This window comes from Lotus japonicus, chromosome 2 (genome assembly GCF_012489685.1).
Source record: "Lotus japonicus ecotype B-129 chromosome 2, LjGifu_v1.2".
NCBI classification, from domain to species: domain Eukaryota; kingdom Viridiplantae; phylum Streptophyta; class Magnoliopsida; order Fabales; family Fabaceae; genus Lotus; species Lotus japonicus.
The window spans coordinates 55,579,284-55,594,564 of record NC_080042.1 but is presented as its reverse complement, the minus strand read 5'-3'; the positions used below and the strand labels follow the sequence as shown (position 1 = coordinate 55,594,564).

The 15,281-nt window shown below is 38.6% G+C and overlaps 1 protein-coding gene across 1 annotated transcript; it reads right to left on the bottom strand.

Annotated features, from left to right (window-relative positions):
• Nucleotides 1-5,724: 5,724 nt before the first annotated feature.
• LOC130738418 (uncharacterized) lies at nucleotides 5,725-6,321 on the bottom strand. The gene has a single exon (XM_057590393.1). The coding sequence runs from the start codon at nucleotides 6,244-6,246 to the stop codon at nucleotides 5,908-5,910; it is 339 nt and encodes a 112-aa protein (XP_057446376.1). The 5' UTR covers nucleotides 6,247-6,321; the 3' UTR covers nucleotides 5,725-5,907.
• Between the last annotated feature and the right edge of the window lie 8,960 nt (nucleotides 6,322-15,281).

The following is a 15,281-nucleotide window of genomic DNA, read 5'->3' as shown; positions in this document are numbered from 1 at the left end:
CATGGTAAAGTAAGTCATCAAAACTATTAATAGTGAGAGGAATCGGGCCCAAATTTTAGGTTTTAGTTATGCGGAGAAAGCTACTATGTGACCGTGACTTTGTTTTGGATGCTACTCTTCGTGACTTCTATGAAGAAGAATCAACATGCACTAAATAACTTAGTTTTAAAAAAATTAGGAATATAAACTCTTAAAAAGGAAATTAAAACAAAATATTATCAGTTTAGAAGTTAATAACTTAATTAAGCCTTAAAAATATTAATTTTTATTTTTATTTTAAGTATTATCTAATTTTGTATATTAAAAAATTAGATAACTTTAAGTTTTCATTTCTTGATTTTTGTTTTGGTACATCGGAAAATTAAATACAAAGCAGAAAACATTACAAGCCTAACAAATCCCTAGCCAAGATAGACTGAAGCTAGGGGGTCCTCTAAACGAGTAGCCAAACACTGACTCTCCGAACCTAAAGCCGCAAGGCAATCAGCAGCCATGTTAGCATTGTAACGCCTCAATTTCTCAACTGAGGAGTCACATTAGTAATCTAACAAAGTCTAAGGACTATTTCGTAATCCTAAGAAAACATAATAATTTTTTTCTTCTTTTCAAAACAACTAAACACAGTTTAATACATAACATAGTCTTAATTAAACAACCCGTTCCCGACATATACTAATAGTGTCTTACAATAGCATAAGCAAGTTTCCAAAATAAGTACGCACACTTAAACAGTGGCGAAAACAGGGTTTTAGTAACAGAGTTTTCAGATAACGAAGAAGATTCAAAGCATAAACTACTAAGAGGAAACTATACAGCTTCTTCCATCCTTGCTCCGCCGGTTACTATCCCTCTTCCATCTCAGCATGGCTAAGCATCGCCAGAAGGCTCTTCATCGCCTAATAGCATGGTAAATAAACTAGCAACATAACTCAACTCATATATCAACAACTTAACATAGATTAACTCAGATAATAATAACCTCAACAATGTAACATCAAATCAGATATCAATAAACCAATAACTAAAATCCAACAACATAGGGTCAGGTGTTAGTTCCCTATAATGCAACTATATGATGCTACCAAAATGGATCGATCAATATCGTCTCTCAAGACGGGACAATCACGCGGGACCACACCCACCTCATCGCCACTTAGCGTCACTACGGATGGGACAATCGCGTGGGACCACACCCACCTCATCGCCACTTTAGAACATCTCGAAAGATGGGACAATCCCGCGGGACCACACCCACCTCATTGCCACTTTATAACGCCTCGAAAGACGGGAAAATCACGTGGGACCACACCTACCTCATCGTCACTTAATGACCAAAGCCTATATGTCAAGTGAGTCAACAACAATGCCCAGCAAATGATCAATTCAGAGTAACCACATATTATTCCTATTATCAACGAACATAACTCAATTCAATTGACAGAAACCAGTAAACGGCCGAAGCCTCTCAGAAAACGGAGACACACGTCTCAATAAGTTCACTCGGTCGAAGCCTCCAGAAAACATTTTCCCAGTTCAGCACAACAATCATAATCAAATGCCAATCAACATAAACATCTTCATCTCAAACGCATGCAGTGCGATAAAAGCAGGCATGGAAATTGCGAACCTAGAACAAAGAAAACACAATCATCAACACAAGTCTCACTAGGAGCAACACGATCTAATAATACTAATCGAAATCGTAAAGAAAGCTTTTAAAGCTTCAGAGTTCACATTTGGGCACGAATGGACAACGGAGACTTCGTTCGCTAAAACGAGCATAACTCGAGCTACAGAACTCGGAATGACACGAAACCGGAGCCAAAATTTCGACAATCGAAAGAGCTACGCTATAGCTCTGGTCATAGAGACCAAAAAATTATTTTTGGACACGGTACCCTAACAAACAAGTTTCGGCCACTCTCAAAAATAGGGTTTCCGAACTTTTTCTTCGATCTAATTTAATTCCTAGGTATTCTTAGGCGATATCTAGGCCAGGGAAACTCTCAGAAAAATTATCGGATCGAAAACTAGAGCAGAGGTATTTTGGTCAATATTTTTAGCTCGGAAACTCAAAATCAGAATTTCGAAAAATAAATTGGATGAGCGTGATCCTAACGACATTTATAACAACTAATCCTACTGACGCTAAGCTCAGACGAGAGTTTTTGATTCAAAAGGCGGAACCTTTGTCAGAAATTGGTATTTTGAGCAGAATTGAAGTTCGACGGCGATTCGGCGAGATTCGGCGAAATGTAATCCGCTAGAAGTGCTCTTGGGTTAGTAGGGAATATGTTTAGACACTAAAATCAAGTTATTTGGACAGTTTTACAAAAAGCTCGAAACTTTGAGCACAGAAAAACATAGAGAAAAGCGACAGAGTTTACGATCAGAGCCAGAGGTAAGGAAAAACATCAGTACCTCGAGGCCTACGCGTAGCAACGAACTGTGCGACGATTAGACAAGAATCGGCGAAAAACTTTTTCTCCTCCTTCCTCCTTGAAACCCACGGCCACAATGGTAAAAATGGTGATGATCTTTTTTTTGTTTTTTTTTTTCATTTTTCAAGCTATTTATAGAAAATGGAAAACGCGGGAAAATGAATATTTCGCGATTCCGATTTTTCCTGCACATTCCTCCGTGAATTCTAAGATAGGTTCTGGCGACAGAATTCCAGAACTCAAAACAGGTTTCTCAGAATTAAAGCAAACGATCCAAAGTCGGTGTAAATCTATTTTACCCGAAAAACTACTTTTTGCAGCGAATGTCAGATGCAGAAACTTCCTTCTGAAGAAAGATTGGAAACATCGAAAGAAATGGGTTAACGCGTGTGGAATCTTCATTTGAAGCTCCGAATAGAAAAAGTCTCCATCAACAGTTTACTTTAAGGTTTTTGAGCTAACAGGAACTCGGTTTCGGCAAACTTCCGAGAATCGAAATCGATCGTTCGTACAATCCAGGGTTTCTTGTTGAAACACTCGTCGTGGAAAGGAATAAGAGAAGTTCTTATATTCCTCTGAATATTTTTGAATATCGTGTCTACAATGCTTTAAGAGCAAATTAGCCATATACTAACGTTTTCGCCCTAAGGCGGAATTGAATGAAACTCGTGCTATAACCTATAGCGACTATATAACTATTCTTAACCATTTTCTGAACTTTCTTCTTCATAGCGCTAATCCAACCATTAAACACGAGTCAAGTTCCTCTCACGCTTACACATAATCCTATGCGTGAGTTGAAATTAATTATTTATTTAATTCAAAAACCTGGGTCTTACAAGCATCCCTGGAAATATGCACCAGCTGGATTCTCCAGGACCTCTCCAGCAGTTGCTTGACCTCCAAAAACTCAGAAGCAAGCTGATGAAACTGCTCCCTGCCTTGAGAAAGAACCTGGACAATCTCCAAGCAATTCACTTCACACACTGCATCATGAATGCCTGCATCCCACATGAACCTGATTCCGATTTGTTAACTTAAAAATAATATAATTTTAAAAATAAGATTAAGGGTTTAAGTTTGATTATGATTTCTATTTTAATTTTTTGAATTTAAAATCAATTTTCAAAAGCAATTTATAAATTTTTTTTTCAAAAGAAAATATATTATATTTTTTGGTTTCCCATTGTATCCACAACCAACCAGTAGTTATAGGACTAATCTCCGAGGCTCAGAGTTAAAAACAAAATATTTTGAATGAGATGTGTTACGATGTTTAAAAAAATAGTAATTCAAAACTAAAAACTGAAATCGAAAAACATCTCTACTAAAAAACATCACTGATAGGGTATGATAAGAACTATTTTAAAAAATCTGTAGTGAATTCTTCAACCTCAATTGGAGCAGAGAAAGGGTAGGACAAGGGCATGTGAGTGTTACTTGTGGTTGCAGCCATGTTCTTAGATAGTAAAACTCGTTCCTTGAATGGCTTAATTAAGGTGGCAAAAGTTAAAGGTTTTTGTGTAGAGATGAGGAGGTTTTTGGTTGATAGAGCAAATATTGATAATGTAAATGTTGTCTAGGCTCCACAAAAATCCTGATTCCGCCACTGTCCGTTTTAGTTGTAATGCTAATGCTAATATAAACAAGGCTTAAATAAGTTTTTGGTCCCTAACCTTTACTAAATGCTTGGTTTTCATCCCTCGCTGGAGTAAAGGTGGGTTTTAGTCCCCAACCTTTGCCAAAAGGTTTGGTTTTGGTCCCTCCGGAGCTCCGATGGCATGGCCATGTAGGATTAATAAGCTGACGTGGAATTTGTTTTTTCTTTTAAATTAAAAAAAAACCTTATTAATTTAAAAAAAGAAATTATTTAAAATTCTAAAATATAAAAAAAAAGTTAATTTATTTAAATTTAATCCCTAATCAATAAAAATCAATAATACCCATTTTTAGAAGAAAAATTGATACTGCAAAAAAATGGGTATGGAAATACATGAACCAGAATATCCAGAAATCAACACAAAAACGATGAAAAGAGAAACCCCAGAAACAATGGAATCCAACAACCCCAACCCCACCACCAGCAGGCAGCAACAATGAAATCCATGGGCATGGAAAGAACCAAGGGGTGAGGAGAAAATCAACAAAAAAAAAATCTGGTTGATTGAACCCAGAACCCAAAAAAATAATCTCCTCATTCCCTCCTTCATCTTCTTCTTCCAGATTTAAACAAACCCAACTCAGATTTAACACCAAATTTGAATCTGGGTTTGTTCGAAGGTTTTAGATTGGAAGCTTGAAGCTTTTCTTTTAGATATGAAGAAGAATAAGTAGCCATGTCAATTTTCTCCTTTTCCTCTCTCTCTCTTTCTATAATCATCTCCCTTTACAGTTACAGAAGAAAAAAAGAAGTTTTTCCTTCTCCCACTCACTCACCCGTCCAACCCACCTCTACAAAACGCAATAAAACCCATCCCACTCACTCACCCATCCATTTTCAGGAAACATTTTCAGAAAGGGTGAGAAGAAAAACACAGAAAACAACAACCCAGAAGAAAAACACATAAGGGGTTAGTTCTATGGTTGACACAGATCTGAAATTCCGCAGTGGTTGTGGGTGAGGGCGGAGATTTTTTATCTATATGCTTCTTCTCAGGGTTGCGATTGGGGGTTGGGTTGGGGATTTTGGTGGTTCGGAGTGATGGGTTATGGGGATGAGGTTCTGGGCGGGGTGGGTTCGATGGTCTGGGGAATGGGTTCTGGGTGGGTTGGCGGGGTTCGAGTTCATTCCACAATTTGAATTGTACAATGGCAGCAATTTTACCTATCTCCACTACTTCTTTGAACTCTGCACCAATTGTACAGTGAAATTGGGAGAAGATTCATGGTTGTTGTTTGGGGGAGATGAAGAACCTAATAAGGAATTGATGACATGTTTGGTGGAACAGAGAATCAGAGACTTCCTCCTCTCCGCCGTTTTCACGAGTAACAAATTGTTTAGATTATTAGATTAATTAGGGTTTTTTTATTTACTGAATTATTATTTTTATTTACTTAATTAATTATGTTTTTTTTTATAATTTAAATGAAAATGAAAAAACAAATTCCACATCAGCTTATTAATCCCACGTGGCCATGCTACATGGGCCACCGGAGCTCCGGCGTTGACCCAAAGTTCCGGAGGGACTAAAACCAAATCTTTTGGTAAAGGTTGGGGACTAAAACCCACCTTTGCTCCGGCGAGGGACGAAAACCATCCATTTAGTAAAGGTTAGGGACCAAATTTAAACAACATATATGGTTTATTAACAAGACACGTGATTTATGACATAAAGGTGGCTTAGCTAAGCAGGGATTTATTTCATTATTATTTATTTAATACAAGCACACCGGTGATCATGATACATGAGGCAGGCAGCTGCTTAGCAAATTAAAGTAGCAAGAGGGAAGATGGATTACAAGCTGATCATGGCCTGTAGGTCTTCCACTTGTGCAATTCAAGACCACCCCTATTCCTTATGGGACGGTAATTATCAGTTTCATAATCCACCACGTTCTCTTCATAGATGACTTCACCAGCACCAACCTTAGGCACTTGCTCATACTCCATCACTTCAACCCTTTCACGAGTCTCCGGGTTGTGGTGGCGGTGGTGGAGGCCAGGTGATCTTTCACACTCTTCCTCATAAATGGTCCTCTTGTTGAAGGCCAGATGAGCATTCGGGTACTGAGGAACGTCAGTGAGAACACTAGGAGACCTTGAAACTTGGGAAATATGGGAGTGGTAGTCCTGGGATCTCAACATGATTAATTCTCTTTGTGTTGGAGGCACACACAAGTTATAGTACTGCCACAATCACAATTTTGAACTTGGGAGCTGTGAATGTATATATAGGAAGGTGCATATGGTCTTCTACCTCAAGATTCAAGGTGATTAAAATTGAATCTAATTCCCTAGCTTTTATCACCCTCAAACAGTTGATATGTTCTCAATTAAAATTGAATCTAATTCCCTAGCTTTTATCACCCTCAAACAGTCGATATGTTCTCAAGTTTAGATTCAATCCATGTATCTGACCATTACTAAATGATTTTTATAGCAGCTGTTCCTATTTGGGAATTTTTCTTGAATTGAGATGTACAATTAGTTGGCCACATGATTATAAAATTGACATCTCTTTATTCTCTACATAAAAAAAAATTAAAATAGGTTTTAATAAACAAGCTTTTTGATTTTTTTCCCCAATTTTAAAAAACAGAAAACAATTTTTTAAAATTAATTGAGATACACAATGAGTATGAGTCGCAATGGTTAAAAGTAGTTGTTTGAACCTGAGGTCGAAAGTTCAATCATTAGGAATCACACTCTTTGGAGACCTACCCATATCAAATAAAATTATCTCAATATAGGATATAGGATATATATGTTAAACAATAAATCAGGAAAAAAAATACTAATTGAGATAAATCTATTTATAAAAAGATACTAGTAGATTTTAGGATGATTTTATACATTATTCTCATTGGTAGGTATCATTCATTTCGGTAAATGCATTAACCAAATTTACTTGTTTTAATCATTTTGGTAAGCCTTATAGAACCTTTCAATTTGACAGTATCTTTCCCTTTCAATTCAGGAATGAATAAATGCAACCAGTCATTGACTCATGGCCTCATTTTCCTGGTTGTTCAAAATATTCCACGTAGATGTTTCATCGACCATATGCAATTATGCATACAAGGCGTTGATGACTCCTGATCAAGAATAAAGATGCACCATGGTTCATGTGTGTATGCACAACAAAGGAAAATACTTTACTTGCCGTGATTAGTTATCATTGCCGTTATCATATCAGTATTGAATTAAATGAAATAAGATATTTTTTTCTTTTCAAAGAGGTTGACATTGCTGTAAAAAAAAGTCCCTTGAGATTAAGAGCACGTTTGATGATTAGAGTGGGAAAAAATAAATATTTTTTTATAGGTAAATGTTAATTGTCAGTAACGTTAGTAAATTAGTCCATCATTCAGCTCATCGGGGTTCAAACCCGGAATCCTTCACCTCCTCCTCAACCCTTATGTCTCTTAGCTCTTACCACTTGAGCTAACCTTTGGGACAGAAAGAACAAAATGTGATAGAAAGTTTAGTAAAGGCAGGATACAATATAACTTATATGTATGATATACTTTTATCTTATATGTGTTTGAGGTGGACACGATAATAATATAATATGATATAATATAAACAATGAAAAATGTATCAAATTTTATGTATTCTTTAAAAAAAATTGATTATTTTATTATATTTTTTTCTACATTTTTATAAATGAGTATATTTTTTTAAATTGAATTATTTTTTATTAATTATCCTATTTTAATTAAAACTATATTGTTAACCAATTGGTTTTAACTTATAGTGGCAAGTGATAAATAATAAATAATATTATTTAAACTATTATTTTTTCAAAAGTAATTTATATTTGAATTGTAAATTATTATATAAGTAGAGAAATAATTTTAAATAATATAAATTTTGAATAATTATTATTAATTAGTCTATTTATTTTTATTATAAGATAAATAAATAATTATAATGTTCTTTTGAAAGAAATTATAATGTTAATTAAGGAGTAGCAAGTGATAATGATAATTTAGTTGTTTTATATGAGTAAATTCAATATTTTCACAATTAATAAATTGGTTCATGTTTTTAATTAAATTTATGAGTAACTAATAATTTTAACTTAGAAATAACGAATAATAATTGATAAATAATAAAATTAGTATATTATTAAAATTAATATTTTTATATTTATTTATTAATATTATTATAAATTACATAAAATATAAATATTGAAAAATTTGAATTCAGGATTAGGGTACTAAAAATTAGAAAATTGTTATCCTAACATATCATGATAATTCTAACTTAGCTTTTCCCTAATTAATGATAAATTTTACACATGATAACATAAGTGACAAAATTGTGTAATCTTATCATGTTGGCACAACAAACAGCACATTAGAGTAGGATATGATTACACAATCATATCTTGTTTGTTTATCATGTCCATCAAACGGACCCTTAACGGTATCCAACGTGACTCATTAAGAGGAATGCTTTTTTAAAAAACTGTAAGAGAATAACAATTTATAGTGCTTTACTTGGTTTATGAGAGAAAGAGAGAAGATAAGTAGAGAGGGAAAGATTGAGAAATGTAAGACCTGAATTTTCAGAACAAGCTAATTTCCGACTCACGCGTAGAATCAGTGTAAGCGTGACAGGAGTTTGATATTTGAGAAAGATTAATGAAGAAGAAAGTTCAGGAATTGCTTGAGGAATGTTGCGTAGTCATTTTAGGAATTAGAGCGAGTCGTCTGCACACCCGCCTTATGGCAAGCGTGTCCAGAATAGGCTAATTTCGCTTTAGAGCAACGTTTTAAGTGAGATTTCGAATCCTTGGAAAATTTAAAGATTTTCTTTATTTTTCCTTCGACCAGCGTTTCATTTCGGAACTCTGGACTGTACGCACGATAGGTTTCACTTTTCGGATGTCCGCCGACGCTAATTTCTTTGCTTCGAAACCCTATTTTCGAGCAATGGATGAAGACTTTTTCTATTCGGGACTTCTAACGAAGATTCCGTCCATGTTGCCAGACTTGTTTCGACGTTTCCAATCTTTCTTCAGTTGGAAGTTTTGTCGTTTGAGCATCACAGCAAAAAGTAGTTTTTCGGGGCAGATTAACCGACACCGCTTTTGAGTTTTTCGATATCGTTTTTCCCAAATCCTAGATATTTGTTTTGAGTTCTGGAATTCTGACGCCAGAATCTCTCTTAGAATTTCTCGGTGATCGTGCTGCAAAAATCGGAATCGCGAAATTTTCATTTTCCCGCGATTTCACCCGCCTATAAATAGCGCGAAAAAGCAAAATCCTCTCATTTTCTTTCCATTTGTGGCTGATTTCGTGGGGAGCAAGGGGGGAGGAGATTTCCGCGAAAACTTGACCAATCTTCGTGCAGTTCGTCCCTACTTCTAGGTATCGAGGTAACTATCATGAATCCTGCCTCTGATTTCTGTTTCTGCTGAGTTTCTGAAGTCGTTTCTGTGCTCTAAGTTTTGAGCTTTTTCTAAAATTGTCCGATTTCTCTGATTTCTCGCTTGGGTTATGTTCCTTATGTTCCCCTGAGTCTAAAACCTCTGTCAGTAAACTCTGATTGCGATTCAGTTGTCCAGGATCTGAAAAATTGACTCAAAACTCTTTTTGTCTCACATTTCGAAACTTTATTGTCGAAAAGACTTAATCTGACTTCGTGCCTTTAGGATTTGTTGTCACGGATATCATGAGGATCGTTGCTGTCAAATTTGTTTTCCGAACTGATAACTTTGAAGTTTTGAGCCTTTATTTTGGACCAAAATGCCCCTGGATAGTCGTATTTCGACCCGATTGTCCGAAAATTGTTCCGACAATTTCTTTGCCTTAGTTTTACCCTAAAACTACCTTGTGAATTGATTTAGATCGAAGAAAAAGTTCGAAAACCCTATTTTCCATAGTGGCCGAAACCTAATTGCTTGGGTACCGTGTCCAAAAATAATTTTTGGGTCTCTATGACTTGAGCCATTGCGTAGCTCTTTCAATTGTCGAAATTTTGGCGCCGGTTTCGTGTCATTCTGAGTTCTGTAGCTCGAGTTATGCTCGTTTTAGCGAACGAAGTCTCCGTTGTCAATTTGTGCCTAAATAGGAACTCTGAAGCTTTAGAGGCTTTCTTTACGATTTCGATTAGTATTAGTAGATCGTGTTGCTCCTAGTGAAGCTTGTGTTGATGATTGTGTTTTCTTTGTTCTAGGTTCGCAATTTCCATGCCCAACTTCTACTCACGAAGGTAAGGGTAACTCGGTTTTAGAGCGTCTTTGAGTCTTGCATGCTTTTATCGCACTGCCTGTGTTTGAGATGAAGATGTTTATATTGATTGGCAGATGATTATGATTATTATGCTGAATTTGGAAAATGTTTTCTGAGAGGCTTCGGCCGTTTACTGGTTTCTGTCGTTACTGCTTCCTAGTGGATGGAACATGTGGTTACTTTGGATTGGTCCTTGGGTGGGCTTTGTTATTGTCTGACTTGGCATATAGGGCTTGAGTCAAGTGGCGATGAGGAGGTGTGTCCTATCATTGTCCCATCTTGCGAGATGCTAAGTGGCGATCAGGAGGTGTGTCCTATGATTGTCCCGTCTTGTGTGACGTTAAGTGGCGATGAGGAGGTGTGTCCTATCATTGTCCCATCTTGCGAGATGCTAAGTGGCGATCAGGAGGTGTGTCCTATGATTGTCCCGTCTTGTGTGACGTTAAGTGGCGATTAGGAGGTGTGTCCTATGATTGTCCCGTCATGTATGACGTTATAAGTGGCGATGAGGAGGTGTGTCCTATCATTGTCCCGTCTTGAGAGACGATATTGATCGATCCATTTTGTTAGCAGCATATAGTTGCATTATAGGGAACTAACACCTGACCCTATGTTGTTGGATTTTCGTATTGGTTTATTGATATCTGATTTGATGTTACATTGTTGAGGTTATTATTATCTGAGTCCGATTTATGTTTAAGTTGTTGATATATGAGTTGAGTTATGTTGCTAGTTATTTACCATGCCAGGTAATTAAATTCGAACAGCATGATTTTTCTCTTTTATACATGGTAATTGCATGGAGTTAACCCTTTCTATTTGCTACTTGTTGTTTGGGCGCTTAACGCTATTAGGCGATGGAGATCCTTCCGCCGAGGCATAGCTACTCGAGTTGGAGATCGAGTTGTAAGCGGTGGAGTAGAGGTATGAGAAGCAGCTTTGCTTCTCTTCTTGTGGATTATGTTGGAGTCTCTTTTACTTTATGAGAACTCTGTTATTAAAGTCTTGCTTCCGCCACTGTTAAAGTGCGCATGTTTATTCTGAACCTTACTTATGGTATTGTAAACTATTATTACTGTATATCGGGAAACAAGTTATCTAAATAAAGTTATGGTATGTTTCCAACCTTTTAGCCGAAGTGTTTAGTTGTTTTACAGAAAAAAAAAAAATTCCCTTGGTTTTTAGGGATTGCAGATTGGTCCTTAGACTTTGTTAGGTTACTAATGTGACTCCTCAGTTGAGAAATTGGGGTGTTACAATTGTGGTATCAGAGCTTTGGTCTAGAAAACCAGAGCTTTTGGGTAGAGTGCCTGCTTAAGATGTTTGAACTCTGAGACCGATTGATGGGGTGTCAATCGGAGGAAGAGTGTGCTTGATTACTGTTTATATAGATTATTTTTGAAGGTTATTCGTAAGTGAATAACCTTATGCTAGTTATTATTAATTATACATTTGATATAAGTATATACATAGTTAGTTATTATAGAACTTTGTGTTGTTCTGGCCTGAGTATCTGTTGTGGTCTTTGACTGTTCATGAAAACAGGAACAGGAGGTTTCCACAACCGATCGAGACTCAAGGTTCAGACAGCATGAATCCGATGGAGCAAGCTATTGCTAATCTGACTGCCCTTATGGCACAACAAGTTACTAACACTGCTGCAAGGGAGGAAGCTGAAGCTCAACGTGCTGCTACTGCTGCTTTGGTGGCTGCACAAAACCAAGCTGAAGAGAATGCTCGCCGTGTTCAGCGGGAGGAACGTGAATTAGCTGCTGCTCAGACCAGGGGTCTGAATGATTTCAAGCGTCAGGATCCGCCGAAGTTCTCTGGGGGCTTCGATCCGGAAGAAGCTGACTTATGGCTCCAAGAGTTGGAGAAGATCTTTACCTTCTTGCGTACAACTGCAGAGATGAAAGTTGATTATGCAACCTACCTGCTAACGGGTGAAGCTGAGTATTGGTGGCGTGGGGCTAGGGCTATGATGGAGGCTGACCATCAAGCCATCACTTGGGAGTGTTTCCGTGGAGCTTTCTTGGACAAGTACTTTCCTAGAAGTGCTAGAGCCGCTAAGGAAGCACAATTTCTGAGACTCCGTCAAGGAGGCATGACCGTTGCTGAGTATGCTGCAAAGTTGGAGTCGTTGGCTAAACACTTCCGTTACTTTAGAGGACAGATTGATGAAGGCTACATGTGTGAGCGATTCATTGAGGGGCTGTGTTATGAGCTGCAGAGGGCGGTGCAACCGCTAGGACTGAATCGCTACCAAGTGCTGGTGGAGAAGACCAAGGGGATTGAGGCCATTGATAATGCAAGGGGCAAATTCCAAGGTCTGAACAAGCCTTACCAAGGAAGTGGAGGTCCGGCTAGGACTAACCAAGGAAGAGGTGACAAGGGTAGGCATTTCCAGAAGAAGCCGTATGTTCGTCCTCAGGGTAGGGGGACAACTTCTGGGTCCTTTTATCCTACTGGTGGAAATGCAATTGCACTAAGAACCCCATCTGGGAATCGGGAGGATGTGACTTGCTTCAGGTGCAACAAAAAGGGGCACTATGCCAACCACTGTTCTGAGAGTCTTGCGGCGTGTTGGAACTGCAACAAGCCAGGCCACACTGCTGCAGAGTGCAGGATTCCTAAAGTTGAGGCTGCTGCAAATGTTGCTGGGGCTAGGAGGCCTACTGCTGGTGGAAGGGTCTACTCGATCAGTGGAACTGAAGCTGAGGAAGACGATGGTCTGATCCGCAGTACCTGCGAGATTGCGGGTAATTCCCTTATCGCGCTATTTGATTCTGGTGCTACGCATTCATTTATAGATATAGCTTGTGCGGCAAGGTTAAAGCTAGAAGTGTCAAAGCTACCGTTTGACTTGACAGTGTCTACCCCTGCATCTAAGAGTCTAGTAACTAACACTGCATGTCTGGAATGTCCTTGGATGTACCTAGATAAGAAGTTTGTAGCAAACTTAATCTGTTTACCTCTCAAGGGATTGGATGTGATCATAGGCATGGATTGGTTGTCCCATCATCATGTTCTTCTTGATTGCGCCAATAAGGTAGTTATCTTTCCCGATGCTGGACTCGCTGAGTTCCTGAACTCGTACTTTTCAAAGCTTTCTTTGAGGAAAGGAGCTTTGAGTTCTCTCATGTCTACAACCGTGGTGGAAGCTAAGGAGAATGGAGTACACGGAATTGCTGTTGTGCAAGATTTCGAGGATGTGTTCCCCGAAGACGTACCTGGAATACCTCCGGTCAGAGATATGGAGTTCACAATTGATATAGTCCCAGGCACTGGACCTATATCAATCGCACCGTATCGTATGGCACCGGCAGAACTGACTGAGCTGAAGAGTCAACTCGAAGATTTAACCAAGAAGGGGTTTATCCGACCTAGCGTTTCTCCGTGGGGAGCGCCAGTGCTGCTTGTGAAGAAGAAAGACGGAAGATCGCGACTTTGTGTGGATTATCGACAGTTGAACAAAGTCACGATAAAGAACCGTTATCCGTTGCCAAGGATTGACGATTTGATGGATCAGTTGAAGGGTGCTGCTATTTTCTCGAAGATTGACCTGAGATCGGGATATCACCAGATTAGAGTCAAGGATGAGGATATTCAAAAGACGGCGTTTAGGACACGCTATGGGCACTATGAGTACTTGGTGATGCCGTTTGGAGTTACGAATGCACCAGCTGTATTCATGGACTACATGAATAGGATCTTTCATCCATTCTTGGATCGCTTCGTTGTGGTGTTCATCGACGACATCTTGATCTACTCGAGGAATCGTGAAGAACACGAGGAACATCTACGTCAAGTATTACAAGTTCTTCGGGATAAGGTACTGTATGCTAACGCGACAAAGTGTGAATTTTGGCTCGAAGAAGTAAAGTTTTTAGGACATGTCATCTCAAAGGAGGGTATTGCTGTGGATCCCAGTAAAGTGGAAGCGATACTTGCATGGGAGCGTCCTAAGACTGTGACAGATATAAGGAGTTTCATCGGTTTAGCTGGATATTACCGACGATTCATCGAAGGTTTTGCTAAGATTGCAGGACCATTGACGAAACTCACCCGGAAGAACCAACCTTTTGCTTGGACAGAGGATTGTGAACAGAGTTTCCAAGATATGAAGAAGCGTTTGACGACCGCGCCAGTTCTGACATTACCACAAGAGAAGGAACCCTACGAGGTTTACTGCGATGCTTCGTACCAAGGTTTGGGTTGTGTGTTGATGCAACACCGAAAGGCTGTGGCTTATTCTTCAAGGCAATTGAAGATACATGAACGGAACTATCCTACGCACGATTTGGAGTTAGCGGCTGTGGTATTTGCGCTCAAGATTTGGAGGCACTATCTTTATGGGAGCACCTTCACTGTTTTTAGTGATCATAAGAGCTTGAAGTACCTGTTCGATCAGAAGGATCTGAATATGAGACAAAGGCGTTGGGTGGAATTCATCAAGGACTATGATTTCACTTTGTTGTACCACCCAGGAAAAGCAAATGTTGTAGCAGACGCACTGAGTCGCCAGACAATTCATGTTTCATCGTTGATGATTAAGGAATTGGAACTTATCGAGACTTTTCGCGACCTCAGTTTGGGTATGCAAGTGACACCTGGAAAATTGAGCTTTGGGATGGTGACGATCACTAGTGATTTTCTGAACGAGATCAAGGTGAAACAACTGTTAGATGAGGAGCTGATCGAGAAACGGAACTTGATCATTTTGGGAAAAGCGCCGGATTTTGAGGTAGGAACCGACAACATTCTGCGTTGCAAAGGACGTGTCTGCGTACCATTGGACATGGAGTTGAGAAGGATGATTCTTGACGAAGGTCACAAGAGCAGATTGAGTATTCATCCGGGATCGACAAAGATGTATCAAGATCTAAAGTTGAATTTTTGGTGGCCAGGAATGAAGAAGAATGTAGCAGAGTTTGTGGC